Genomic DNA, 26,441 nt, shown 5'->3' with positions numbered 1-26,441 from the left:
GTTAGGAATTAAATTTACTTTTTTTTTTTTTAGGTAGGGAAGAATGGGATTTTGGGTTAGATTAAGCAGAAAATGGGAGTTGAAAATGAGTATATGACTTTGTGCAAAGTGATGAAAGAGAGGTATGTACAAGGAATAGAGGAGGAGGAGGGAGATTATTTAGAAGAGTGGGTCTAACAAATGAGCAGCAGCAGAGAAGTTATCTTGAAAATCTTCTTCAAGCTTCACCAAGTCTTGACCAGCTACTGCGCTTGATGGCAGAGAAGGGGACATAAGAGTATCATAACCTTTCATATCATTGTTGGCATTGTCAAGCAACATGAAAGTGTCATTGACAGGTGGCAACATGAATGAATCATAGAGATCAGAGTCAGCAAAACCGAAAAAGTCAGCATTGACAGGTGGGCTAGGAGTACAAGCAGCAACACTGTTTGCCGAGGATGATGAGGAAGTGTGGCAACTGATGGAGGACTCGTCAAAAGGCGAGAAACGAGCATCGTTATAAATAGAATCATAGGAAGGAGAAATCATAGGGTCGGCATCAGTCTGACGAGGTAAATTGGTCATAGTAGGTCCATTCAATGAAAGCTTGGTGGTAGTGTTAGCTGCTTCATCGTCCAGCGAGAAACAATCGCCAAAATCGAAAGATGCTGTAGTCTTGTCACCGCAGGCAGTGCTGTTCTTTCCCTTCTTCTTTTTGTCAAATAAGGCATTCTGGGCATTAAGAGCGGATGCTGTCAAAGGTGTAGACATGGCGGTTGTGCTTGCTGTCGACATCATCTTCAAGAGATCCTGTTGTTCGATGGTAGCATTAGGAGTAGTAATGACTCGAGCAGGAGCAGCACGAGGAGAGTGCTTGCGAGGCTTGAGAGAGGGCATAAACTTGGATCGGTAAATGTCCAAAGCACGTTGAAGCAGATTCTTCTTTCCGGCCAAAACTCTAGGGTTCAAATAAGCCTATACACGTCGGGTTAACGTCACTGCCAAACAATCCCACTAAAGATTCGAGCTTACCAATTTCCAACAGAGCTCATTACAAATCGTATCTTCCATCCATCTACCACGACCACCGACATATTGCTCGGGGTTAGTAGTAGCTGCTGCTCTGGGAAAGGGGCAGTTTTGTTTACGGAATTCTTGAGAAATCTCATCCAATGAAACCGTTTCGACATTGATCTTGATGCGATAACGAGCGTTGGTTATCAAATCATCGATGGCGATGGTCTTTGGTTGATGATTAGGCTTGATTGTAACGGCTTCTAATGAGGTGCAAGCCAAAGATTGTTGGTTCGCTGAGTTGATTGAGGTAGCGGCGTTGTTAGCAGCGACATTGGCATCATCGTCTTCCTCTCGATTCTTTCTCTTGCGGAGGGTACCATTCAATAGCTTCTCTTGACGAGCAACACGTCTAGATCTCATGCTGGGATAGCGGTTACGGTAAGAGTCAACAGCACGTTGAATCAAACCACGTTTACCTGCAATTTCAGCTTTGTTCAACCATGCAAGCTTCCATCCCAAATCATTGCATTCAGTTTCGTAAGCCCATCGGTTTCCCTTGTAAGTTTCCTTGGGAAGATTAGCACGAGGATAGACCTATAGCACCAACAGTTAATCTATGCTCAAATCACAACTCCTATCCCTTGAATACTTACACAGTTCTCGGCTTTGAATTTGTCATCGACTACATCCAATGCAACCTTTTGGATATCAGTTCTAATGGAATAACGCTTAAGAGTACGGTTGTGAGAGTAGACAAAAGAGACCCATTCGACACCATCCTTGACTTCAGCAATTGGATCATTAGATGTGACGGGAGCAGTGGCGGCAGGGGCAGCAGAGGTACTGTTGGCAACTGTCTTGGCTGGGGTAACTGTGGTTGCGGAGGCAGCAACATTGGAACCAGTAGCAGAAGCAGCGGCATTAGAGTTATTTTTGGCTGAAACTGTGGAGACAGGAACCTGCAAAGCGGCTGAAACCATGGCAGCTGCCAAAGCATTGGCGATCGCAGCAGCTGAAGATGAATTTTCCATGACAATGTCTTCTTCTTCCTTCAATGTTGCAGTGGGAGGAGACGCTACAGGAGAAGGCAAATGTGATTTGTCCATCTTTCTACGCTTAATTCGACTAATTGTGTTTTCAATCATGTTGATTTGTTCAGAAGTGAGACATTCCAAGATAGATTCCGCCTTGTTAGGTGCACTAATGAGGTCTTGAAGCAACAATGTGGTAGGAGATGAGTTGTTCATAATAAATAATAATAATAGGGGATGATGAAGGGCGTTTCAAATAGTAGAGAACAAATAAATAAATAGATAAATATGGAGGATAGCGAGAATATTGTGTATCTTAATGAGTGTCAATAATCTCGTTTGTTGAATATGTTGGGATCATAAAATGTCAAATTTAGAAAATATGAAAAACTTAAAAATTGACGTTACAAAAATTAAATAAATAAAGATGAGATGTTGTCAATGATGATGATGAAGATTCAAAATGAATCAAATCTTGTTAATTGTTGTTGCAAAGAAAAAGAAGAAAAAAGAAGAAAGAGAGAGGGAGAGCTACAAGGCAAAAAAGTGGGGAAGAATATATAAATCAATAAAAAAATATCGGGGACTTTCATAGTTTATTATGATTCAAATTGGGCTTCAGCGATGGATTTAGTCTATGACGGTTGTGTGTAACGCCTTGCTAGAGAAAACAAGATGTTAGCTACAATTTTTGTATTCATATCTTTTGCAATTTATTTTTTTACATTGATAATATAGACCCTTCAACAAAGAAAATAACTCTAAATTCGAGGTAGTTTGGCCATGACTACACTGCTCAAATTTCCTTCTTGTCTTTGATCGTATACAGTTTGGTGTTCCGATGTTTCCGTGAATGGCCGATTTTTTTTTTTTTTTTTTTTTTTACATCTTTTCCTATGAAAAATTTTTTAGGTGGGATCCTCTGCTTACCCAAATGAAACGCTGCCTCCGCCTATCACATTTCAGGAACGGAAGCTCAATTGTTTGTGTGTTCCTCTAGATGATTTATCAAAAGAGTAGCATAATATGCTGCTGTCGTTTCAAATTGGACTCCTGTGTTTATGAGCTTTGTTTTTGTTATTTCTACGTATGACTCATGTGATGGGCATGTCTGGTTTGTTTATGTGATTTTCGTGAAAACGTATTAAATAGGATAGAAATCCTGATTTAGTAGATTCGTAGATATTTATCAATGAAAAAGGCGGGATATCATATTACATGTACAAATTGTAGGCTCTGTGATGGAGCGTCTGATGCTTAGTGTATGCACACTGTCGCCCACGTAATTACGATAAAAAGTGATAATGTATTACATGTTCCGGTGCGTTGCCATGGAGAGCATGCAGATCGTGTATATCATTATGGCAATTAGATTTGAATGGTGCCTAAGCATCAGGCTATCGATGTATGCATAGAATCCGTCTTGGTCATTTTCAACTGGCTTTTTCGTTTTTTTCACACTTCAAATTTGCACTGTGAGTAAAACAAAAAAAAAACGCTCTTTTTTGTTCTATCCCTTTTCACGCGTTGATCATCTTCCTTTTCCAGAAATATGTTACATTACACGTTTTCCATGTGGAAAGCAAACACAAATGTCTTTATTTTTGGTAATTTGTGTTACTGGAAACAAGAATCAGTTGAATAATTATCGACTGATGAAATCCTTCTGGGTTGTGGGGAGCAGCTGCACTAAAGAAGAAGGTTTGGTGAAATCAGCCTTTTGACAATAAAACGTTCAATGCCACTACATTGGATAATAAATGTTTACTACTTTGCTTTGCCTAAATATTGTAGAAAACGAACTGAATAATTTAAGTCTAATATCAGTCCTGTTCTTTGCTCGCTTTCCTATCGTAAAAACCAATTTCCTTGCCGGATAACATTTTGCCGATTTCATTTCAATATGCATTTTGTGAAAAAAACATCTTGATTTACCAAAGGGCAAATTCAAGTTGGTAAGTTTTACCTTTTTCAATGGGACCTTCAAAAAGCTTATGGAGAAGGTGCCCAATTAGCATCGACGGGTTCAACGGCGCCTTAACTATTAGTCATAGTTTTTCAGCCGTTATGTGGGCACCTACCCCTTTCGCCTTGCCGGATCCCCCACTTTCTAACTTCTTGTCCAGTTCCTAAACGAATAAGTCCAAGTAACACAACAGAACTTGAGTCTCAGTTTATAGATGTTCGAACCTTAATTGATATGTTTAGGTTTAGCCGTTTTTCCCTCTGCTCCAACAAATGACCAGCCCAATCAATGTTTAGTCGTCTAGAGAGCAATCTCCTTTCAAAATGTGTATACATATTAAAAGATATTATCATTATCGATGGCCATCAAGGTTGTATCGGATCAAGGCGACCAGTAGACATTGATCGTGGCAATGATGGCCTTTCCTCGGGCCAGTTGCATTTGCTACCATCAGTTTGTACTAGCAATGTGTAATGTTGCAGACATTAAACCTAATTATTATATCTGCAAATAATGGAAGTTCTTTCATCCACTGATATACGAACCTCTTGAAAAGAACCGCGGCACTGCACAGACATATCCTGCCCTTCTTCAATTATTTCTCCACAAAATTAATAGAAATTAAGGTTCACATTTTGGTTTTACATTAACCTCAGGTACTAGGTTCTAGGTTCTAATTTTAGTTTCAAGCCAACGTTAGCTAAGCACAAGTGATCTTGACTATAGTTGTAGGTGTTAGCTAAGCTCCTTGTCAGGTAGCTCATCATATAAATCAAATTACATTGTGCAACATACGAATTTAGATATCAAAATCGACAATAAAAGTTATCAAAACACTACTATAAACGAACAGCTGTTGTTTAATATCATTTTAGCAAGAGATGGAGGGCTCGAACTAACAAGCACTCATTCTGCTATGATGTACAAGCAAAGCGAAGAAGAAACTGATTTCAAAATAGATTATGATCCCCATTTGTGAGATGATTAGTGAAATTTCTTTATGGATGTTGCCTTTCACTAATAGCGGTAGTTTCAGTCATGAGCGCATTTTGGTTGATTCTCTGTCAAATGGGCTACTGGCAACCGACTGCAAGGAGTTAAGCGGTAGAGAGCATTTGATATCACGAAAACCGCTCTGTATATGAAACCACGTTTATTGTGCGTTTCCCATGAAACTAAAAATGGAAGTAGGCAACTGTTTAGCTCAGTAACATGGCTTTTTCTAATTCTATCAATAATCAATAACTTGATTTCAATTGTATACACATATCCTACCACGGCAAAACCAACACAAGTTTGACCATGCATACAAAAGGCAGAAAACTAGCCGTTTTAGATCACGACCTTCAAGTTGGCACACATGTCTACCTGGATACGAAAAACATGCCCGCAGAAACAATCAATCCAACTGGGAACAATCCATTTGGCAATAAAAGATTCATTGGGCCATTTAAAGTAGTAGCAAAAATAGGAGCTTTTGGATTTCAGCTGAATGTCCCTGATTCAATGCGAATTCATCCAGTGTTTCATCGATCCCGATTGACAGAAACAACAGATAAATGCCTTTGCCAAACAGATACGGCCTGTGATGATAGCAACGGCCAGCAGCAAGAAGGTTTCACTGCGTAGCTACAGATAATGCACTTTCCCAACTCGATCTCGATATAGGATAACTTCATATATGTATAGATAATCAGACTTTCATTTCCTCTGAATAAAAGACGAGTACAGTTGCATATACTGCCTAAATAGAAGCGCAACCTTACAAACTGACTCAAGCCCAATAACATTCATCTGCATCTCTCCTACGCTTCTATTTCAAGATTATAACAAAAATATGTGGAGTTTAGGAATTGATTGTAATTCAGAAATTTAATAACACAATGACTACATCAAATCCACATTATACTTACCCTCGAGGTATTCGTTGGACCAAGAGCGATAAGCCTTGTAGTTTGATTATATTATTTCTTCTTCACGGCGACGAAATTATGGAGGCAATGCTTTGACCAGCAAGAACCAATATCAAGATTTGAAGCACGTTGAGATATGTAGACAATCATGGTCCCACGATTTGTAGACGGTGCCTTGAAGAAGGGTATAAGCTGAATGATCCCGATATGCATATCTGGTAGATAGTTTCAGTGAACCCATCAAACACAATTTAATAGCCACTATGCCTTAAATATCGATATCTAATCACATTGGCATTGTCTACGTTGATGTAGTTAGCGAGGCCGTAGGTTACGCCCTCTCTCTCTTGAAGGTTATTGTGACATCCGCCGGATATTTTACTCGTCTTAAATTCATCCACGAGGAGCACATTTAGCCATGTTTTTAATAGTAAAAGAAAGATCATACCAAAGTCAAGAGAAAAAGGTATCCCCCGCACCCCTTCTTGCTTATACACTGATATCAAACGAAAGCTATTATTGAGACGATATGAAAGAGAGTTCAAGTTTTTTGCAGCATTTGAACACCACATTTTTCGGCAATAGAATTGCCATACCATTCGCTTATGTTGCTCTTCAGATAACGACATAAAGCTGGCCATGCATACACATAGGACTTCTGTTGTTCAAGACCTACAGCGACTTTTCTGAGAGATTGCCAATGCAAAAGACATCTTTATAGAGACAAGCTCCTAAAAACAGTCAAAGAAAGAATAATTCAAGCCAAGCCATTGTCCTTTCGAATTTATGATCCCCATTTAATTAGCATTGTCATCGTCATTGTTATCTAGGTCAACCAGCAGCAGCGCCGCCTGCCCGCCAAACCTCATTCAAACGCAGCTTATTTTTTCTGTTCAAGATTGGCCAACTTTTGTTCTTGTTCGACTTGATCGATCTATTTTATGATATTCGACTATAAAGACTGTGATGATCACCCTACGCTTCCTAATACATTCTTGAAGTACTTTTCAAGGCGCTTCCAATGATACTAACTGTGATAAGTGTTCTGACTGAAACTATTGAGCAATTTAATAGAACTTGAAATGAGGTTTTTAGCAAAAATAGCCATATTTTGCATATGAAAGCCTCACAAAAGTGGTTTTAGAGGTTGCTTTGGATCGAGAGAAACATTTTGAATGAATATATACCACAGTAAAAGTCTTCATTTTCAAGGTGTAAAACGCGATCGTTTGATTTTTGTCAAAAAGAATGAGGTACCCCTCATGCTTTTTAATCGATTTTTGACCATGTTTTTTTTGTCCCAAAAAGTTGAGCGAACGTGTCAGGAAGTTACTACTACTCAAGTACAATTGTTTGGTGTTATTCCGGTGGCTCATAAAGGTCTATATGTCAAGATACGAAGGCTTGAAAACTTTCAAATTTGGTTATGTATTGCTTTATAGCTTTTATTTACACTGCATGGATCACACCGTTGGCAGCTGAAATCTTTTGGAAGGGCACTTTTGTACTCTGTGGTATTTCTAATTCGAATAGAAAGCGTATTGATTTCGGTAAAATTAATTCATGCAAATTTTAATGTGTTATGCTGTTGGTAAACTTATTAACAATGGAAATGAAAACCAGAATTTGCTGCTCGAATACTGCGGATTTGCACCTTCGCTTCCCTACGGTAACAATCTTGTTTAGATTAATGTTATCAAATAATGAAATAGATGCTTCGTTACCAAGGCTTTACATCTTTGCTTTGCTACCTTAAAACCCTCCTATAAATCAATGCTACCAAATATTGAATTAGATGCGTTATGTTCTTGGTGGAGGAGCTTAGCCCCTCCCCCAAACCCCCTCCCCAACGTTGGCTTCGCCGGTGGTATATTTACCTTGTACGGCACTCAATTTTTTAAATTCTTGAACTGATATGATTGTTTTATCCATTTTTTTTTGAATGTTTATATAACTGCCGAATTTTATTGTGTACATGACAGAGATTCTAAGCCAATAGTTTAGATAAGCCTTGCAGAGGTGCGCAGTAGATCAGAGTGACCCTTAATATAAAATTGATAGACTACCTCAATGGAACTGAAAATTACAAAGATCTAGTCTTTACTTGAAGTAAACATGACATTCTCTATACTAATTACTATCCTAGTCAATAGTAAGTTTATATAAAAGCAAAATGCCCATCAAAAGGTACCACTGTTGTTAATTATTCCACAGCTTCTACTTGCACACGTCAGTTTCTCAAATATTTTGACTGGATTTAGAGGAAATAACGTATGTACTAAATTTGTGCAACAAGTTTACCTGTAGTAAAACTTATTGAGCACACCCAAGAATTAACTATCGTTTGAGATTTCAGCAGAAGCTGCTATAGTATTATTAGTAGCAGCTCGTGTAAGTTTGCAGTACCCAATAGACCAGCCACAGCTAAAACTGTCTGAAATGGATCAATCATCAAGGCTAACTTTTGCTACACCACAGTGGAGCAGCGTATAAAATTCTTGTTACGCGTTGCTATCAGCCATTCCATGTCTCAAGTCTGTTTACCAAAAGTTGCGTGCTATATGGGCGTTTTCGTGCTGTTGTTATCAATGAGAAGCCTGGCTAAGTTGTTGATAGTAGTTGTACCGATAACAGCATCGAAACACTACTGGCTTTTTTATATTGCTTTACTACTTTACACTTTATATTTACTCGTTGTTGTTTCATCATTTGACAACCAAATGTAGCGACTCAAAATCCCTTTATATGTTTAACCAACCACCCCTCAAAGTGGGCATATAATGTATCAGATATAAAGTCTTTAGCATCAACATGGGGCCTGAAAATGCTCTCCCGTTCTCCCCTCCTCCCCCTTCTTGGTGGGCGAGATGCGCGGCATCATCATATAATAGCTTAAAAAAAAACCTTTGCCAAACCACAATGAAGCAAGGTATAACCAAGCAGTTTTCAATACAACCTTTTCCAACATTGCATCCATTCATCTATTGCTCATAATCACTTGTAATCAACTGTTTCTCGTATGAACGTCATAGTTCGATATTGCCTTATCTTGGAAATCATCCTCCCTTGCTGTTGCTCACCAACAATAATAACAACCCCCTCTCCTCCCCTCCTCCCCCCTTCCAATTTCTCTACCGTTTTCATCGCAAACTTTTCCTCAAAGAAACTTGCTATCTTTAAAGCTCGAATCAAAGCTTGATTCAAAGAAGGATTAAAAGATAAGGAAACAAGAGCCAAGTAAAGGAAAGAATGCGAACGATGATGTCTTTTTATAATTATCTTTTGAATGTTGTTTTGAGATCGTTTTGTTTACATGTTAGCAGCTAGGTTTACTTTCAGCAACGTGTAAAAAATTTCTCACGTCAGGTATACTCCTGTTTTTTTTTTAGTATTGGAAGTACATGTCTTTCAAGTATAATAGCTTCTGATGATGAGGAACTCTGATATGAAAACAATAATAGTGAAAAGTGAAAGGTAGAGAAATACGACATCGAAATAGGACGAGCAGAATTACGTGAATAGAAAAATAAAACGATTAGAAAAGTGGAACAACGTTGATGAAGAGAAAGGGGCCATATGTTGACCAGCAAACGAATGGAGACATTTCAGCAACGGAGGTACTAGCAGTGTCAATCCAATTTGAGATAGTATCTGTGATGAGAAAGAGGATAAGATGCAGTCAACACCTACAAAGGTACAAAGTGAAAGGAGCAAGTCGACTCCATGTTGCTCTATTATGGCTCGTCACATTGAATGAGAAGATTTATCGAATTGATCAAAATGTCCTCTTCATCAGCTAGCAATGCATGTAACCATCCACGGTTTTCGATATGAAGGTTGAGGTATATATGTGCTACTAAAGCCAGTCGACTTCCAACTTGATACTCAATAGCATTGCGGAGTGTCTGTTACATTCTTTATCTTGAGGCGTGAATAATATACAATGTGAAGTGATAAGGATGCTGGCTTGACAAAGGGTAGAAAGGCAGCCTTCAGTACCATTGCCCTTGAATGTGATTGTCATCATCAAATCAATAGCAAGCAGCAACCCAATGAATGGATGGACAACACAATGGCACTCGGAATGATTGAAATCAACATGCTGATTGCGCATTCCACAATGCATTTTAGGCTGATGACCCAAAGGCAATAAAAAAGCACATTTTGCTTTTTACGCTATGAGGGTATATTACAGGCATTGACTTGATACGCAATCATCAATTGGAATCAATTACTTGAATGATGTGGTATAATATGTTACGGGCTAAATCAACCTGATGATAAAGTATCATATGCTGCTGGATAGTCTCTTAAAAGAGCTTGTCTTGTACTCAATGTAAGAGCTGAGCACCATGGTTAAATTAAAAATGATCTACTTTAGCATCATGTCGTGCCCATCTTAATTCAAACCAAACTCTGCAGATCCTAAGCCAGCCTACATTAAGACATTTGGAAACGAGTAAATTACCAATGGGTAGCAATATCCACGACGTGACATTGAGGTTGCCATTTTCATCATCTAATCAAGTGATTGTATAGAAAGACACGCGTTTCAACCTTTGATTCAATAAAGGCACACACATACACACACACACACACACATCCCAGTTTTAAATTTTTATCCGATTTACGAGACCTTAAAAAGTGTATACCTTAGCAACTACTCTTGATGCGTAAATCTACGAATGAAACAAACATAAATAGCTTCTCTCCAGTTTCTATATGCTCGAAAACTAAAGCCTCACATGAACACCAAGCATATATTCAGAGATCTTCATTGCTAGTAACCTAATTCATACATACAGCTCCAGTTTCATTTGTTTATTTATAACTCTCTGGGGAGGTAACACACACAAGCTAGACACGGTTTTGAGGGCGTAGATTGAATACAGATGGCAAGCCAAATTCGCCATATTGATGTTCCCAAAAATAAAGGGCGTTCAAAAACGAAGAATTATATCCTTTTACCTTTTTTCAATTACAAAATCATGGAATCTCTTCGAGCAGTGATTTCTCGGCTCTTTGCTGATATACAAGATGTACAATCTACCACTGTAAGAGAACCAAGACACAGCGACAGAGAGAGGCAATGATGATTGATAAAGAAATTAGGATTGGCAGCATACAACAGAGAAAACACAAACTTTTTATGGGTGAGTTGATCTTTTTTCTTACCATAGTGACCGCCTCACAAACACCTTGCCTGTAGATTGTTTGATAGAAATCCATCCAAGAGACGTAGACTTTCTCTACTTCATCCAGAGGCATCACATGTGGATGCCAACTACGATAACAGCGTTGTTGCGCTTCAGCACACAAGTCCAAACAGCATCCGTTTAGATTACGAAGCTCTAGCGCAAGATTTTGTGAGAGCATGTCAAATAGGTGGCGGCAGTGTGGTAAGTATGACACTGTTGCGCCTGACAACGGGTAACTCACCACTGGATAGAACGAGCAATTAAAAGTAATCATGTTGAAATATCGAGAACCGCCCATCACCTTTGAAAAAACATCTCGTCTTGTAACATTTTTGCATCACGTCTTGAAAGTGATCCCCATCATACCCACAGCCACCGCAAAGGCTGGATTTCCATTAGGCTCACTTGTGGAAGACATGACATTGACGCTATCAACACAACAACCAGCTATTTGGATCATTACGATACAATTCATGCTGTCTTGTCTTAGAAGTGCACCACAGCAATACATTTACCATTCAGGCGTAACAACACCAGTGATTCTCAGTGTTGTCAAGCACGTCTTGCTGGAAGTAACTCGACTACCGCACAATGACATGTCGACTATACAGGAAAAGTGCTTTGCGGTTGGAAAGGAACTGCTGGATTTGTTCTTGATACGAGATAATGCAGCCACCGAGGAGCTGAAGATCTCCAAAAAGTTTATTGGCATAGGCACCATTTCTTACTATGATGTGATCTATTCGGTAAGTTGTCTCTAAATGCCAGTACAGGACCAAAGTCATTTATATGCAAGTCTGCAGTTTCCTGAATTGTACGGCCATTTCCTTAATGCAGCCATGACACCCAATACCACAGCGCCACAACCATCTATTGCTAACAACAACATTTGGCTCATGACACTCAATTACCTAACAGTCTCTATACTGCAAGATCACCGACTCTTGGACCGCATACCCACGCTGATGGCCATCAACGTGATTAAACATGTATTGCGAGAGATCAACACACTGCCTGCCGACCTCACTACTGTACAAGTCAACTGTCTCAACAAGGGGAAGGAGTTGATCAACTTGCTGCTCTTGGGGGCCAACGGGGATGGAGCAGGCGCTGTGTCTCATTACGATATCATTGTTGCTCTGCCCGATGTGTATGGCCATTTCCAACACGGTACCTTTGCTCAAAGTGTACACTGGGCCATGGAGAAGTTCATCAATGAGTTGGGTAAGAGACGTCGCCATTTAGCCTTTTTGATGATGCCTCCTGATGCATCATGGCCATTGATTTCCTTGATGAGCAGAAGACACGAATACAATGATTTGACGACCAGAACCAGTTACCATATGTTTGAAGGCGATCTCGTACGTGCTTTGTAATTATTGAATGGACAAGGGAGACTCATACGTTTCGATAGATTGAATTTGTCAAGGAGGGCAATTCCACCAATATCGAGACACATTTCCGAGACATGTTGTTCCAACGTGCCTCCATGGACGAGTTTAGACAACTGGCCATGTCCTTGACACAAACCGGCCTTGATACGACGTTGATTCGAAAAGCCATGGTGGCCAAAGTGAGGGATGTCATTCGATGCATACAGCATTTCAGCAGAACTGGCAAGAGAGAAGAAGTCCATGTCAAGAGTGAAAAGGAACTAGAGTCATCGTCAACAGCCACTATTCGAGGAGAAGATATCAAGATGATGATACCAGAGAATATCGATCTATGGGAATTGATGACGGAAACTGCAGATCAGTTGTATAGTTTTGTGTCTGCCGAGTAAGTTGAGTGTGGGTGTGTATGGCGTGAGGGTTGAAGACTTATTGCCTGCTTAGCTTCTTTTCATACGAGGACATACTGAACGACTTTTATGATCTCGTCTATAAACCCAACGGGGAGCCCTACATGCCAAGTGCCAGAGATCACATTACCAAAGACAATGGCCTGACATGGCTCTTATTGCAGTTATTTTGTGAGTGTCACTTGGTATTTTTTTTTTTTTTTAAAAAAAAAAAAAAAAAAAAACTAGAAACTCACCTACTATTCTATTAGACATTGAAAAGGTGTCCAAAGATGTGATTCAAAGAGACTTTGAGCAGGATGAAAAGCTATTTGACAAACTCGTGCGGCTCTACAACGAAGAGCAAACCGAATCCAAAGACGCCTTTACGTTACGCGACCTTTCCTTGCAATGCGCAGTAAATCACCAAAAGGCCCATATCAAAGATGTCAGCAACATCAAGCAACGCCACCCGCTGATTGCTGCTTCATTGCAACACGCTGGACTCTGTTACAAAATCCAAGCTTATTTCAGCAGCTACTATCACAGTAACGTACCCACCAACCATACATTATTTAAAAACTTGGATATTCAAGAAATGACCAAGATCGCCATGGAGAGTCAGTTGCGACAAGATGTGGTTCCATATACCCTTTATGTGTATCTCGTGCCTACCAAAGCAGACATTGATACATTGGGACACGCATCTGCTACCTACATCAAAGGCGGGTCTCTGGATTACAAGCTGCTGGATCTGCTGTGTGTCAATGCTAAGCATCGATTACTGCAAGTGATTTACAAGATGATGTTGGATAGTGAGCAGGGACCACGATACCAATCCTCTGGCGTGCCTCCTGTTGCTTGTGTGCCGCCCAATGTAGTGGACGTTGTGTACAAATTGCTCTACAGTGCACCATGCTCGTAAGACAGGCATAATATTCAGAGTGAGATTCCGTTTGACTCACTTCCATCTTCCATTAGTGCTGAATTGATGATCAAGGAAATCTTTGACAAGCTACGACGATGCGATAAAATGGTCAAAATGAAGCACATTGGCGAAGCGTCCAACAATACGCCACAGCAATTGCCCGATCAAACCATGCGTTGGCTACAAACCATACTGCAGCTCATGAACTATCGATTCATCCGCTTTCTCAAGTACTCTCCACTGTCTACTGGATTGCTACACCAGATCCGCTACTCCATCTCTTTCCTGGAGAACCGGCAATGCTATCACACCTTGGAGTCATTCGCCATCAATGTCATTCACATGCAAATCGATGTCAAACTACTGCGTTCGCTGGATGACCCCCACCGAGAAAAGCCTATTTGGTTTGCAGAGTCAGAAATGCTGGCTCGTTTAGCTGTGTGCACTATCAGTCGACTGATCAAGACGCGAGGACAAGCAGACATCAAGACGGACCAAATCTATAGAGTATTGTCTAGCTTGTACGAGTATCGATTAGAGTGGTCTCCCGAAGCCATCAGCTATTTCCCTGCTGCTGTAAGGTCATTCTACGAGAGTGCTAATACCAGCGCACCACCCAGACAGCCTGTGACACCGCCCAAAGTACAGCACATGCTGTCTACCAACAAGGCCATCACGACCTACCTGTTGCAAGCATCACCTGAAGCAGAGCACTTGGCTGTACAATTCTTTTCCAATGTGGAGAACCAGCCGAGTCTGCTGTGTGCTATCTGGGTCATTGCAATCACTCGAAACTCGGTGGAGTGCTTCCAGATGGCTGCTGTGCGTCGACTGCTTATGCTAATCGCCCCTTCCAGAATGGCCACATGCACTATTGACTTGATGGACTTTATTCTTACCATTGATGCACCCGCCAACACTGAATTCGTAAGTCTGAAAAGCCGATATGTGTAGCAGCATCCAATACTCACATATCCTACTTTTATAGATGTACACCATCTTGGACACTTTTATCTGGAAATACCAATGGATCAACTTTAACCATGTCATTTTTGCACTGATGAAAGGCAGCGGTAGCCCAGATCGCACCATCAAAGCCTGCAAGTACTTGGGCCATGTGCTGTTGGAATCGCCCGAATTCCAGAAACGAGTAGCCAAGTGGGACTCACTCAAGTTTAGTCATCGCCACTGGACCGAAGACAACTTTCAAGCCAAATTGACGCAGTACCTACAGGAATTCCCAGAGTATCACGAATTTGAGAGTTTTGCGCCCAATGTGGACTTGCCTCATCAACAGACCAAATTGCCCGTCTACTTTACCAGCATGGTCAGTGATTTCATCTCGTCCATGGAGAACTTGATCATGCGCTTGATCGATTATGGCCAATCTGATATGCTGATCAACATATTGGACAAGTATGGCCATTTGTTTTATCAATCGCAGACTCCATTGGTATTTGTCGCCAATACCCTGCTGTACTATCACTCGTCAGAGATACTGCGTGATCCTCGAATCCTCAAGAGAATCCTCCGTCTGATTGATTTTGAGCAGTATACCATTTTACCCGAGGCGAAGCAGTACGCGCAAAACGAAGAGGACGATGGCAGTGCATTCAATGCTGAGTATTTTGAACGTGTGATTTACAAATTAGCAGGAAGTAAGTTGAGTGGAGTGTGTGCGAGTGCCATTCTATTCCGTAACTAACCTACAGACCAGACTTGAATCCTCAGCGATGTGCGCCTAGAACAAACCCTCGTCTCCCTGAACGTCATTTCCGTGAAATTGGTAGTCCAGCCGTGGAAGGCATTACGATTGCTACCTTGGAGATCATGTTGACGCCAGTACCGCCGTCCACCATCATTGAAAAGCTGCTGGATTTAGCCTTGCTGAGAGAATCGCACCATGTGGGTGTCTCTGCATTGAGATTACATGCCATTGGTCTCATTGTGCCACTGTTACCGCAAAACGAATTTGTGGACCCTGTATTGAAAGAGCTGAATGATTTGATAGCCAATGATCCTTATTTACTGGAGATTTCAGAGCCATGTCGACTGGTGAGTGACACCATTTGCTAGAAGCGGACGGTGCTTGGGTACTCATCACTTTTTGATAGATCCGTTGCGGCATCCCTAGAAAAGTCAATGGCAGATACACCATGACGCAGACACTGCCAGACCTCACAAGTACAGCAGTGCTCAAAGACAGCATGAGTGCTCGATTGCGAAAAGCAATGATCTACCCATATATTTTCAACGATTACACATTCAATCTGCACAACTACAGCACCAATGCACCCAACAGTTTCCTCTGTTTGTTCCATAGCATTGTTCATTACTCGAGCTTGGATATTTTCTCGGTCTTTTTAGAATACACACAGCGATTACGAAACTCGGGCCAGCTCAAGACAGATGTGCAGTTGCTGTATATGTGCTTTTTGATAGGGCCAGCACTTCATCGTATTGAGAAATTGGATAGCAGTGATGCAGGCGTAAGTGTGTGCGCGTTGTGTTTTATAGCGATGGGGCGCTGATCTGTTTTTATAGTTTCTAATTGAATTAATGCACATGGTCAAGCAAGTAACCACTTCCATGGACATGAAGGATGGCTGGACGACACAAGCATTGGAACAGGTGTACGACTTTTTGTATCATATTCGCACTCGATTCGTGAAATCGAATGAATTGGCCACTCAATTGAGAGACATTATTCGATCCATGAATCCACCCATCTCTCAACGATTATTAAGACTTGTCTTTGAAAAGAAATCAGAATAAAAAATGCCCCTTGTCTCAGGCACTGTTGTAGCATGATTGGATTAGTGTCAAATGCTGGTTTCCGCGTTGTGGCGCGCGCGCGTGTGTGTGTGTGTGTGTGTGTGTGCAATGTCTTTTTTTTTTTTTTTTTTTTTTTTTTTTTTTTTTTTTTTTTTTGATTACTTCTTGTGACTCTAGAGTCTCTCTGTGTCTTTTATACTTTATCGTCTCCATCAACAATGTCTAGAAATAACAAGCGTGCTCGCTTAGAAATGTCCTCGGAAGATGAGTATGAGGAGGAAGCTACTACAAGACCTTCTTCTTCATCGTCTTCTTCTTCACAACGAGCAGTCAAAATACAACCTGATGATGACGGCTCCTATGCAGAGGTAAAATCAGCATTGTCTGACTTGATGGCCATCAGCCCTCTCATCATCACACTCAAATAGGACTTGGAGAGAGTTGTAAAGGCAGTGTGCCGATACGCCTTGTCCTGTGAATACAAAAAGAAGACAATTCGTCGTGATGACTTGAACAAACGTAAGTCGTCGATTTCCTCTCTTTACAATATGCAACTCAGTTGACACAGCCTGCTCAATCCTTAGTCCTAAGTGAGCCTTTAAAGAAATCATTAAACCTGTTATTGAGTCAAGCACAAGCAAAGCTTCGCCATGTGTTTGGACTTGAGCTTGTAGAACTACCCAACTTGAAAGAAAAGTCAAATCAGAGTCAAACACAGAGACACGGCGGTAGTGGCTCTACACAAACAGAACAGACACAGCAGCAAGTGCCTTCTTTTTCTCAAGCCATCGCAAGGCCATCTGGAGGCAGTTCTGGCACCTATGTGCTGCGCTCCATCTTGAAGGAAGAATACCGCACACCTGATATCATTGAACGATCTACCCGAGAGTATCAAATGACCGGCATCTTGTACGTCTTGTTAGCTCTCCTCTTTCTCAATGGACAAAACATGAATACAGAAGATTTGAATGGACACATGGATCGACTGAAGCTGACAAAGACAATACATGGCGTAGAAGGAATCAATACGAGAGAGGAGCTGTTGCAAGAGTTCATCAGGGACGGTTACCTTAGACGATCCAAACTGCCTGATCCCGATACTGACGAGCCTCAATTCACCTACACTTGGGGACCGAGAGCTATGGTGGAAGTAGGACATGCTGGCATCACTGCCTTTATCATCAATGTAATGTATTTTATGAGGGTGTTTTCTATTATGTGACATGAGAGTATTAATTTACAATGCTCTAGTTCTTTGGTGATGATTTAGATGAGGATACCAAGCAAGGCCTTAGCCGCAAAATCTTTAAGCAAGCTGGATATATTCAACAGCGATAGCGATAGTCAGTTGAGAAGCAATGTTTAATCAAGTAATAAAGTAAAACAGCTCAAGACGAACTGTCATGATACGTATTTAACATTGGGTCTATCTTTTTTTTTGGGATACTTGAACCCACTCAATCTAAACCGAAATACGGCCTCAATTCGCTAGCCTCCTGACTCATCTCTTGCTCAGTACGCGGCGTCCTGTCCTCATTGTCTACTCCTTGCTTTTTCTTGTCTAATTCTTCGTATACATCATCGTTATTTTCCCAATCCCCAGCTTTACGTGGAATAATATGCATGTGAACATGAGGAACCTTTGACAGCGTTGGATCAACACCATATCCTCTCATTAGAATAAAGACTTACTGTTTGTCCTGCTTGTGGTCCATCCTGGATTGTCATGGTGAGCGATGTACATCCATAATGCTTTTCAAGGGCATTGCCAATCTTTTGAGCGGATAGCATTAAATCTACAGTTTCATCCCTGTCCAAATCAGCTAATCTTGGTGTGTTTCTTTTAGGCAATACGAGCACATCTATAATGGGCGTTGAGCTATTTGAAAAGCAGTGCTTTTGATGCATTTTACGTACGTCCTCTAAAGTCGAGTGTAAGTCAAGCGAAACATGTCAATCAAATGCTTTATCTACTTACGGTGCGATTGGTTTCAAATTTACAATACCAATGGATAAGTTTGACTTGAAAAAGACTTGAGATTCTAAAATAAGGTGAGGTCCAAAGCGATAGCCTGTCATTTAGTGTTGTGTAAAGAAGATGCTCTTGACGACAATGCGGGGAATTGCATTCGAGATAATCTTGCTGTAATGTGACTCGATAGACATTGATGATTTTGACACAATCAGGGTCATCTCTTTTTTTTTTTTTTTTAAATCTTATTTCATCTTCATTTCCATAAAAATGACTCGATTCAATGGATGCATCGACCTTCACCACGGCAAAGTCAAGCAGATTGTAGGTGGCTCTTTGCTAGACAGCTCTCCTGAACAGCTTACTACCAACTTTGTTTCCGAGTAAGGATCTTTTGGGCAAAAGCAACACAACCCAATCCCATCTCACCACCATGTCATAGAGAGACGCCTAGTTTCTATTCCAAGTTATACAAGGAGAACCAAGTCAGTCGTTGTCATGTCATTAAACTAGGTCCCAATAACGATGAAGCTGCTAAAGAAGCACTTCAAGCTTGGCCTGGTGGACTTCAAGTGGGTGGAGGCATTACATTGGAAAACGCTCAAGAGTGGCTGTCATTCGGAGCGTCCAAGGTAGGTTTTGCTGTGTGAACATACTCGGGATGTATTGCTGATATGATATGAACAGGTGATTGTCACTAGCTACTTATTTCCTAATGCCAAGTTTTCGTTGGAAAGACTAGCTGAACTTGCTAAACTTGTTGGTAAAGACAAGTTGGTTGTTGATGTCAGGTAAAACTGATGGCCAGATCAGAGCAATACGTTCATGCAGACACTGAATTCGTGAATAGCTGTCGTAAGAAGAATGACAAATGGGTAGTTGCCATGGATAAATGGCAAAAGATGACAGACATGGAAGTGAATAAAGGTGTGCTAAAGATGGATATACACGTTATGCTCGGTTGTATTGATTTCATTTGAGCAGATACCCTTGATATGCTTAGTGAATACTGCAGGTAACTACAATTCATTGTTAGCGCTTGATGACACGAGGAGAGTGACACGCGTAATCCAGCGAATTCTTGATCCATGCAGCAGATGTCGAAGGTCTTTGCAAAGGCATTGATGAGCAATTAGTCGAACGTAAGTGCTATCCAATCTACCTACAACAAGCCAGAGAGAAGAAGCTAATCAAATGAGAACATCAGGTCTTGGTGAATGGGTTACTATTCCCACAACGTATGCTGGTGGTGGTAGATGTAATGTGTGCAATCAATATGTGATTCCAATGTGCAAATGAAGTTAATGTATTTGATAGCTATGGAGGATTTGAAACTTGTAGATAAGCTTTCCAATGGTAAAGTAGATTTGACCTTTGGTAGTGCCTTGGATATCTTTGGCGGTAATGGAGTTACCTTTGAAGAGTGCGTTGAATGGAACAAAAACCATGCATAATAGTTGCCCAGTTGCTATTAGATTAATTTTCCGCCTCCCCTCTATTTTTGTTTTCACTATATTTTTTTTTTTTTTTTTTTTTTTTTTCCATTTTATCTTCTCTCACTCTCTATAATAAACAAAAAGCATGAGCTCTACAACCAATACTACTACAAAGAAAAATATTCCTAAAGATGAGTGGGAGCAACGATTAACAAAAGTCAAAGTGAACAAACAGTGAGTACTACAATGTGCGTATATTTCTTTTAGGCCGTCTCACAATGTTTGCAATAGAGACTTGAACCAACTTGTCATGAACTATCTTGTGGTAGAAGGATACAAAGATGCCGCCGAACAGTTCAGCACAGAAAGTGGACTAGCACCAACTGTAGACTTGCAGTCTATTCAAGAAAGAATGGATATTCGCCACGCCATCCAATCGGGCGATGTTGACACTGCTATTGACTTGGTGAATGACTTGAATCCAGAGGTAATACATCATATCTAGATGCTTGCAACGAGGTAGACTTACAAAAAAAAAAAAAAAAAAATTCAGATTCTCGATACAAACCCACATCTTTTCTTCCATCTTCAACAACAACGACTGATTGAACTTATCCGCAATGGTGCATATCAAGAAGCACTGGAATTTGCATCTGAAGAAATGGCGCCTCGAGGAGAAGAACATCCTGAATTCTTGGAGGAGCTCGAACGTACCATGGCATTACTAGCATTTCAAGACAGTACAGATTCACCAGTACAAGATTTACTTCATCCAGGCCAACGTCAAAAGACAGCAAGTGAATTAAATGCAGCTATTCTCATGAGTCAATCACAGGAAAAGGATCCAAAATTACCAAATTTGTTGAAGATGCTGGCTTGGAGTCAAGAGCAGTTGGATGAAAGAATGACATATCCTAAAATTGAGAACTGGGTCAAGGCGGATTTGGTAGTAAGAGATGAAAATGGGAATAGCCTAGACGAAGATGTTGCAATGTCTTGATGCTCAGCACAAATAAACAATTTTTCATTATCTCAACCAAACTTTGGACACATCATTTCTGTCAATAACAGTGTACATGATGGATACTATAGGATACATAGTGGATAGATATTATTCTCGAGCACAACAATGTACAGGGCGTATATGCTAGTGCTTGATCTAGGTGGGGGAGGGGGAGGGGAGGGGGAATCTCTTGAGATGAAGACATTGGTTTAATGATGAATCTCGTTAAATTCCCAAGTGAATATCGTAGTTCAAGTTGGCGATATTGAAATTCTATCCTGGAAGCAAAGATACTTTTCTTATGGTATCAAATCTTATGTCAGTAGAAACCACATGTGGGGCATCATCGATAAACCACGTATAAATCTCCAATCATGGCGCCTACCATACAGCTATAAATCTACAACGCTTGTTTTTTAAAGAAATTTCGAGATGATCTGCTTGAATATTGACAAATATATTGAAATTCAACCAAGCTGTAGGTAGAGATCATGAAGGGGGTTTGTTTCACATGCTCATGTGTCTAGTTTTATTTGAGAGGAACCTTGCTATGCTATGATACCTTACACGACACTTGTCGAAAAGACGTCTCTCGCGCGCAAGAGACACAAAGAGAAACGGGTCCAGCTGCTTCTTTCAGTCAAATAGTATGGCCTGGGGACATTTCTGTTTATGCTTGTTTATCGCTTAAAGTCATATTGAGATAATACGCCAACAGGCATGAGTATGCAAACTGCATATGCATATTACAGAAACTTCTAGTATACCTCATCCAAATATGTATGTATTTCGTTCTAGCATTGGCGGTTTTATATTTGTTTTTTTTTTTCTATTGTGAGCACGCTGTATATGCTATCAGCACTGGTAACATGTGAGCAAAATCTTGATTGCAATATCATGTAAATTCTGTTTGAGAAATGGAACATAAACACAAACAATCGATTTAGTGTAGATAATTTGAGGGGCCTACTTCACATGCTGCTGGCCAGAGCGAGCGAGAGATAGTAGATACAATTCTACGTCGTTTTGCATACACTCTTGCAAATAAGAACTTCTATAAAGCAAGATTCAAACGCAACAACGGATTTTATACTATATCAGTCTATTGATTACTCGATTGTCAATAGCTAAAATGGTATGGATTTACTTTTTAAGCAGGCCTATGTACGACGTGAAGATAGATTTATCTTTACAACACAAGAAAAAGGTGATCATATTTCGTTACATGTACGATTATCTGGTGCACTTGCTTCTTATTACAATATACATTTTTACCCGCTTCAATATTCTCGAAATCATTCAGAAGGTCATTAAGATAAACGATTAAGAAGCTTTTCTTTGCTTTATATCTGCGCGCTTTTGTTCCAGATCATGATGGATTTTTCTGGCCCCTTGATTTTTCATATTACTGATTCAAAATGTCATTCTCACAGAAAACTGAATTCAGAAGCTTTTTTCTTGAAGAGGAAAGAGGAAGGGGGCACTGACCAGCGGCAGCGGCAGAGAGCATGATCAAGCAACATCTTACCACGACGACAGCGATGGTAAGTTGAATAACCGCTACTATTCGATCAATTGCATTTTTCGATCACTGAGAAGACTTCATGTGTCTAGTGTGTTGTACAAATAGAAATAGAAACGGTTGGACACTCTGTTTAACTACTGTTTAAAGCAATAAAAAGTTTCTTTCAAGGAGCTACAAGAGATTATCTAAATCAGGGAATTTCGATTTATTGTTTATTTTACATGTTGATTTCTTTGTGTGTGTGTGTGTGTGTGTGTGTGTCTATAAAAGAGGAACATTTCGCCATGTCTAGTCTCGTTTCTTCTCTTTCTCTTTCTTTTTTCTCAATCTCTTTCACTCATTCAATCTTGCTTTTCTTTCTTGCCAAAATGACGCCATGCATTTGGAGCTTATTATCAGTGAAGGGATTGGAGTTTATCAATGCCTCAGGATTTAGCCATCATTTGAAGGGATTGTCCTTGTTTCAGCTTATACATCCTGATGAAGTGCTGATGGCGAAAAGAGATCTACCCAGATTTACACATTCACACTTCCTGAGTGGCTCAGTGACGAGGTGAGGAACTTGATGTTGAGTATCACAGCTAGAAAGACATGCTAAAGTCATGGTATTACCGGATAGATGTCGATTAAAAGATTATACTAGCGTAAGGAAATTGCATCGATAACAGTGAGCATCAATGGCTAACGCATACCATAGCATGATTTTTCACCGAAATCAAATGCATACATCATCGTGGACATTATCATGTATGTCGCCACAGGTGATACCGTATTAGCCTTCCTTCACTACGCAGGTGAGTTGATTGTTTGTTCGACAAGAAAGATAAAAAGTCGATTAACGTCTGATTCAAGATGAAGAAACATCTAACAACATGTTCAAAAACTCATGCGGAGACCATAATAACCAACACAACATGAACAGTAGTAATATATTCTGCGCCTTAACTTTAAAAGAAAGTTTGATTGAGCAAGAAGACAAGCAGCATTCGCCATCACTGTCGACAAGCTCATCTCTATCTTCCATTGAATCATCACAACAGCACCAACATGAATGCGATTCGCCGCGTCAATTTCTATACATTTTAGATAGCCAAACCAAATCAGTACTACTGTCATGGCCAGATCACTATCACGACGAGATAGGTGATGCAGACTACTTGATCTCTTCATTAGATGACCGCCCCATGTTACCAGGAATCTCATGCTTTCGTTGTGTTCAACGGCCTTCTCGAACCAGTGCAAGCGGACAAAGACTTGACAGCTTGATTGTTGAATATGGATCCGTTACGTTTCTGCTAGCGTCTCTGGAAAAAAAGAACAAGCAGCAGCACCTCAATATACCACCACCACCACCACTACCACTACCAGCACAGCTATCCATCCCTACAAAACCAGTATCATTACCCTGTTCGCCCAACAAATATAACCAACTGGATGAGTACCCTCTACGTCGCACATCTGAGCCTTACACAACAAGCAATCATAGCAGCCCGAGTCATATACATTATGCTAAACCAAGAAAATATCAGCCTTACCCTACCATTCCGTTGGAAAATCTATTATTGCCCAACAATAGTGACAAACAACAACAATATTTGAGTAGCCATCATCCCAAGCATCACTGTCAAAGCTGTGGAACTGAATCCAGTCCTGAATGGAGACGTGGTCCAACGGGTCATAAAACGTAAGTTCCAGATCAAGGTATTCATCACACTATTTTTACTAATAGAAATCTACAGACTCTGTAACGCATGTGGATTGAGATATTCTCGATCAGTTGCACGACAAGGAAAGATGGCTGCAAATCAACAAAAACATCATCAACTTCAACAATACCAACAACAGCATTCCTTGTTTCAAATGCCGAATACGCCACAACATCAATCTTGTTCATCCATAACCACATCAACATCATTATCATATTTTTAAAACGAGTAAATATTTGTATTACTATCCTTTCAAAAAAAAAATTGCCGTTATGTATATATGCCTTATGCTACCTTGTTTATTCCCATTTTGAAAAAAAGAAAAAAATAAAGTCAATAAAGCAAAAAAAAAAAAAAAAATGGCCTGTTTATTCGTGTAATAGCATACATCGGAAGTGTCGTTTCCGTGCTTAGTTCATTTGTCACTGATTAAAAAACTTGCATTGACACATTCTTTGTTAAACTCACCAAGCAAGTTTCTTGGTTCTATTTTGTTGTAATCATTTCAAAAAGAATATACGAGTTACACTAATTAAAGGGACCCCATGTTGAGTATATATTTGTTTATATATAAAAAACGAGGAGGAGAGGTGCAAAAGAAAAAGAATGGGAGAATGGCATTCTTACATAAAGACATCTCAAACATACAAATCATTACACAATCATATTCAGTAGCTATGTTTTGCTTTTAGGCTTGATAGCTCTCTTTGAGCCTTTGCCATTTAAAGATAAATAGACGTTAAGAACAAGTATCCTATTTACAAGATGAGTGTGCTTTACATGATGTTGTACAGGGGATATCAATCATAAAGCTTATTTACAATGTTTGTTGGCAATATGGACATGTACTCGTACACAAGAAATGTAATTATTACAAAAGAAATAAATGTTTACAGCTTGGCACATGGCAAGGAAGAGATGCCATTACACAATCAACGGCATGCTTCCAAAACTTGGCAAATACCTCGGTCTAAACGGCGAGCATCAGACAAGTTGTATTGATATTTTAGTTTCTACATTATGGTTAGATTCATACATGAGCGATACCTACAAGAGAATAACCTGCACAATCCGTCATGTAACATTTCAAAATTATTTATAGTAAGAGGGGAAGATCGACGGGGCTTCTTTAGTACAACAGACGGAGTGCATGCCTTTTCATTTAAGGTTTTTTTCTTCTGATATCTATTTATGATTTCTTCTGTATCACATCAGGGCGACAACAGGAACTTAGTACAAGTATTTGCCTATTACGTAAAAAGAAAGGTCTCCAATGCAGTATTATACACAGATTGCCTCGGCTCGATGCCAACGGGAATATGCTCATGAGAATTCAGAGACACCAGCTAATAATCAGATGCTGGGAAGAAGAGTGAGAAAAGCATTTAGCTAGTTTCAAGATTCAGATCATCAAAATTGTCTGTGCGTTTCTTCTCATTTTCCACTTGTCTCATTTGAGCGACTCTGAGATTCCAAAAATTCGGTTCCTGGACTCCATCAATGAGCTATACCGTCGACTACATATGTACATCATTCACAAAAGCCATCTGACATGACATGACATGAGACATCAATCTTTACTGTAGTAAAAACATGAGTGATTTCACCGAATTTCTAATTCTGACCATGATGTGGAAGCATGGTTGAGTTATTATCATCTAAATCTCAGAAGCTTATAAACTGGTGAAACATGAGTATTATAATAAACAGTGCGTCAATCGTGCTCAGAATCGAAGGCTTCTAGCTGGTGTGAAATCGTAAATGGCCTCAGCAACATGTCAGTTTAGTCAAATAAACTGCTAAGCTGGAATAAGCTTTGATAAGAAGCATGTGTGTGTGTGTGTGTGTGTGTGTGTGTCATTGTGGGTATAGTATCACAGCTAGTCAACTCGCACCGAGTATTTGGGAATAGTTTGAGAAAAAACGTGCCACTGAGAAATCTGTATCAACTTTTCACGTTTATGGTTGCCATCTATAAATCTGCTTAATTGTGATAGTGTCTCATTTGTGTTTATTGCAAAAGCCCTCTAAAAAAAAAAACTTTCATTTTGTAGAAATGTTTTCCTAGTAAATAAATCATGTATGCTAGCCTCTTATCATCCTTGCAAACGTGTTGCGCATTTGCTTTAGCCAAGGCAAATAAGTCAGAGTGCCAGCATTCAAGTTGATAGCTACATCCAAACAGCTTATGAGAATTACCGCCATGATT

General features: G+C 40.0%; 7 protein-coding genes across 7 annotated transcripts; 5 read left to right on the top strand and 2 right to left on the bottom strand.

Annotated features, from left to right (window-relative positions):
• Positions 1–159: 159 nt before the first annotated feature.
• ATC70_003879 (uncharacterized protein) lies at positions 160–2,246 on the bottom strand (the record flags this gene model as incomplete). The annotated part of the gene is made up of 3 exons (XM_064823234.1): positions 160–957; positions 1,015–1,593; positions 1,653–2,246. 3 exons carry the CDS (start codon positions 2,244–2,246, stop codon positions 160–162), a joined length of 1,971 nt encoding a protein of 656 aa, XP_064678546.1.
• An 8,651-nt stretch (positions 2,247–10,897) lies between these two features.
• On the top strand, positions 10,898–16,590 carry ATC70_003878 (uncharacterized protein; the record flags this gene model as incomplete). The annotated part of the gene is made up of 13 exons (XM_064823233.1): positions 10,898–10,963; positions 11,022–11,062; positions 11,119–11,308; positions 11,359–11,853; positions 11,911–12,468; positions 12,522–12,886; positions 12,943–13,079; positions 13,160–13,808; positions 13,869–14,742; positions 14,804–15,473; positions 15,533–15,870; positions 15,930–16,304; positions 16,360–16,590. The coding sequence occupies 13 exons, from the start codon at positions 10,898–10,900 to the stop codon at positions 16,588–16,590; spliced, it is 4,989 nt and encodes a 1,662-aa protein (XP_064678545.1).
• A 218-nt stretch (positions 16,591–16,808) lies between these two features.
• On the top strand, positions 16,809–17,928 carry ATC70_003877 (uncharacterized protein; the record flags this gene model as incomplete). Its single annotated transcript, XM_064823232.1, has 4 exons — positions 16,809–16,958; positions 17,019–17,109; positions 17,175–17,776; positions 17,842–17,928. 4 exons carry the CDS (start codon positions 16,809–16,811, stop codon positions 17,926–17,928), a joined length of 930 nt encoding a protein of 309 aa, XP_064678544.1.
• Positions 17,929–18,047: 119 nt separating this feature from the next.
• vip1_1 (Protein vip1) lies at positions 18,048–18,669 on the bottom strand (the record flags this gene model as incomplete). The annotated part of the gene is made up of 3 exons (XM_064823231.1): positions 18,048–18,230; positions 18,283–18,469; positions 18,569–18,669. 3 exons carry the CDS (start codon positions 18,667–18,669, stop codon positions 18,048–18,050), a joined length of 471 nt encoding a protein of 156 aa, XP_064678543.1.
• Positions 18,670–18,832: 163 nt separating this feature from the next.
• NOP9 (Nucleolar protein 9) lies at positions 18,833–20,016 on the top strand (the record flags this gene model as incomplete). Its single annotated transcript, XM_064823230.1, has 8 exons — positions 18,833–18,945; positions 19,005–19,194; positions 19,250–19,353; positions 19,413–19,489; positions 19,547–19,577; positions 19,637–19,704; positions 19,770–19,820; positions 19,880–20,016. The coding sequence occupies 8 exons, from the start codon at positions 18,833–18,835 to the stop codon at positions 20,014–20,016; spliced, it is 771 nt and encodes a 256-aa protein (XP_064678542.1).
• Positions 20,017–20,143: 127 nt separating this feature from the next.
• On the top strand, positions 20,144–20,998 carry ATC70_003874 (uncharacterized protein; the record flags this gene model as incomplete). The annotated part of the gene is made up of 3 exons (XM_064823229.1): positions 20,144–20,232; positions 20,290–20,485; positions 20,552–20,998. 3 exons carry the CDS (start codon positions 20,144–20,146, stop codon positions 20,996–20,998), a joined length of 732 nt encoding a protein of 243 aa, XP_064678541.1.
• Positions 20,999–22,894: 1,896 nt separating this feature from the next.
• ATC70_003873 (uncharacterized protein) lies at positions 22,895–24,455 on the top strand (the record flags this gene model as incomplete). Its single annotated transcript, XM_064823228.1, has 5 exons — positions 22,895–23,079; positions 23,146–23,170; positions 23,224–23,320; positions 23,379–24,210; positions 24,266–24,455. The coding sequence occupies 5 exons, from the start codon at positions 22,895–22,897 to the stop codon at positions 24,453–24,455; spliced, it is 1,329 nt and encodes a 442-aa protein (XP_064678540.1).
• Between the last annotated feature and the right edge of the window lie 1,986 nt (positions 24,456–26,441).

This window comes from Mucor velutinosus (assembly GCF_035048745.1).
Source record: "Mucor velutinosus strain NIH1002 chromosome Unknown tig00000268, whole genome shotgun sequence".
NCBI lineage: Eukaryota > Fungi > Mucoromycota > Mucoromycetes > Mucorales > Mucoraceae > Mucor > Mucor velutinosus.
The sequence above is the reverse complement of the archived record's forward strand: the minus strand, read 5'-3'. Positions and strand labels throughout refer to the sequence as shown.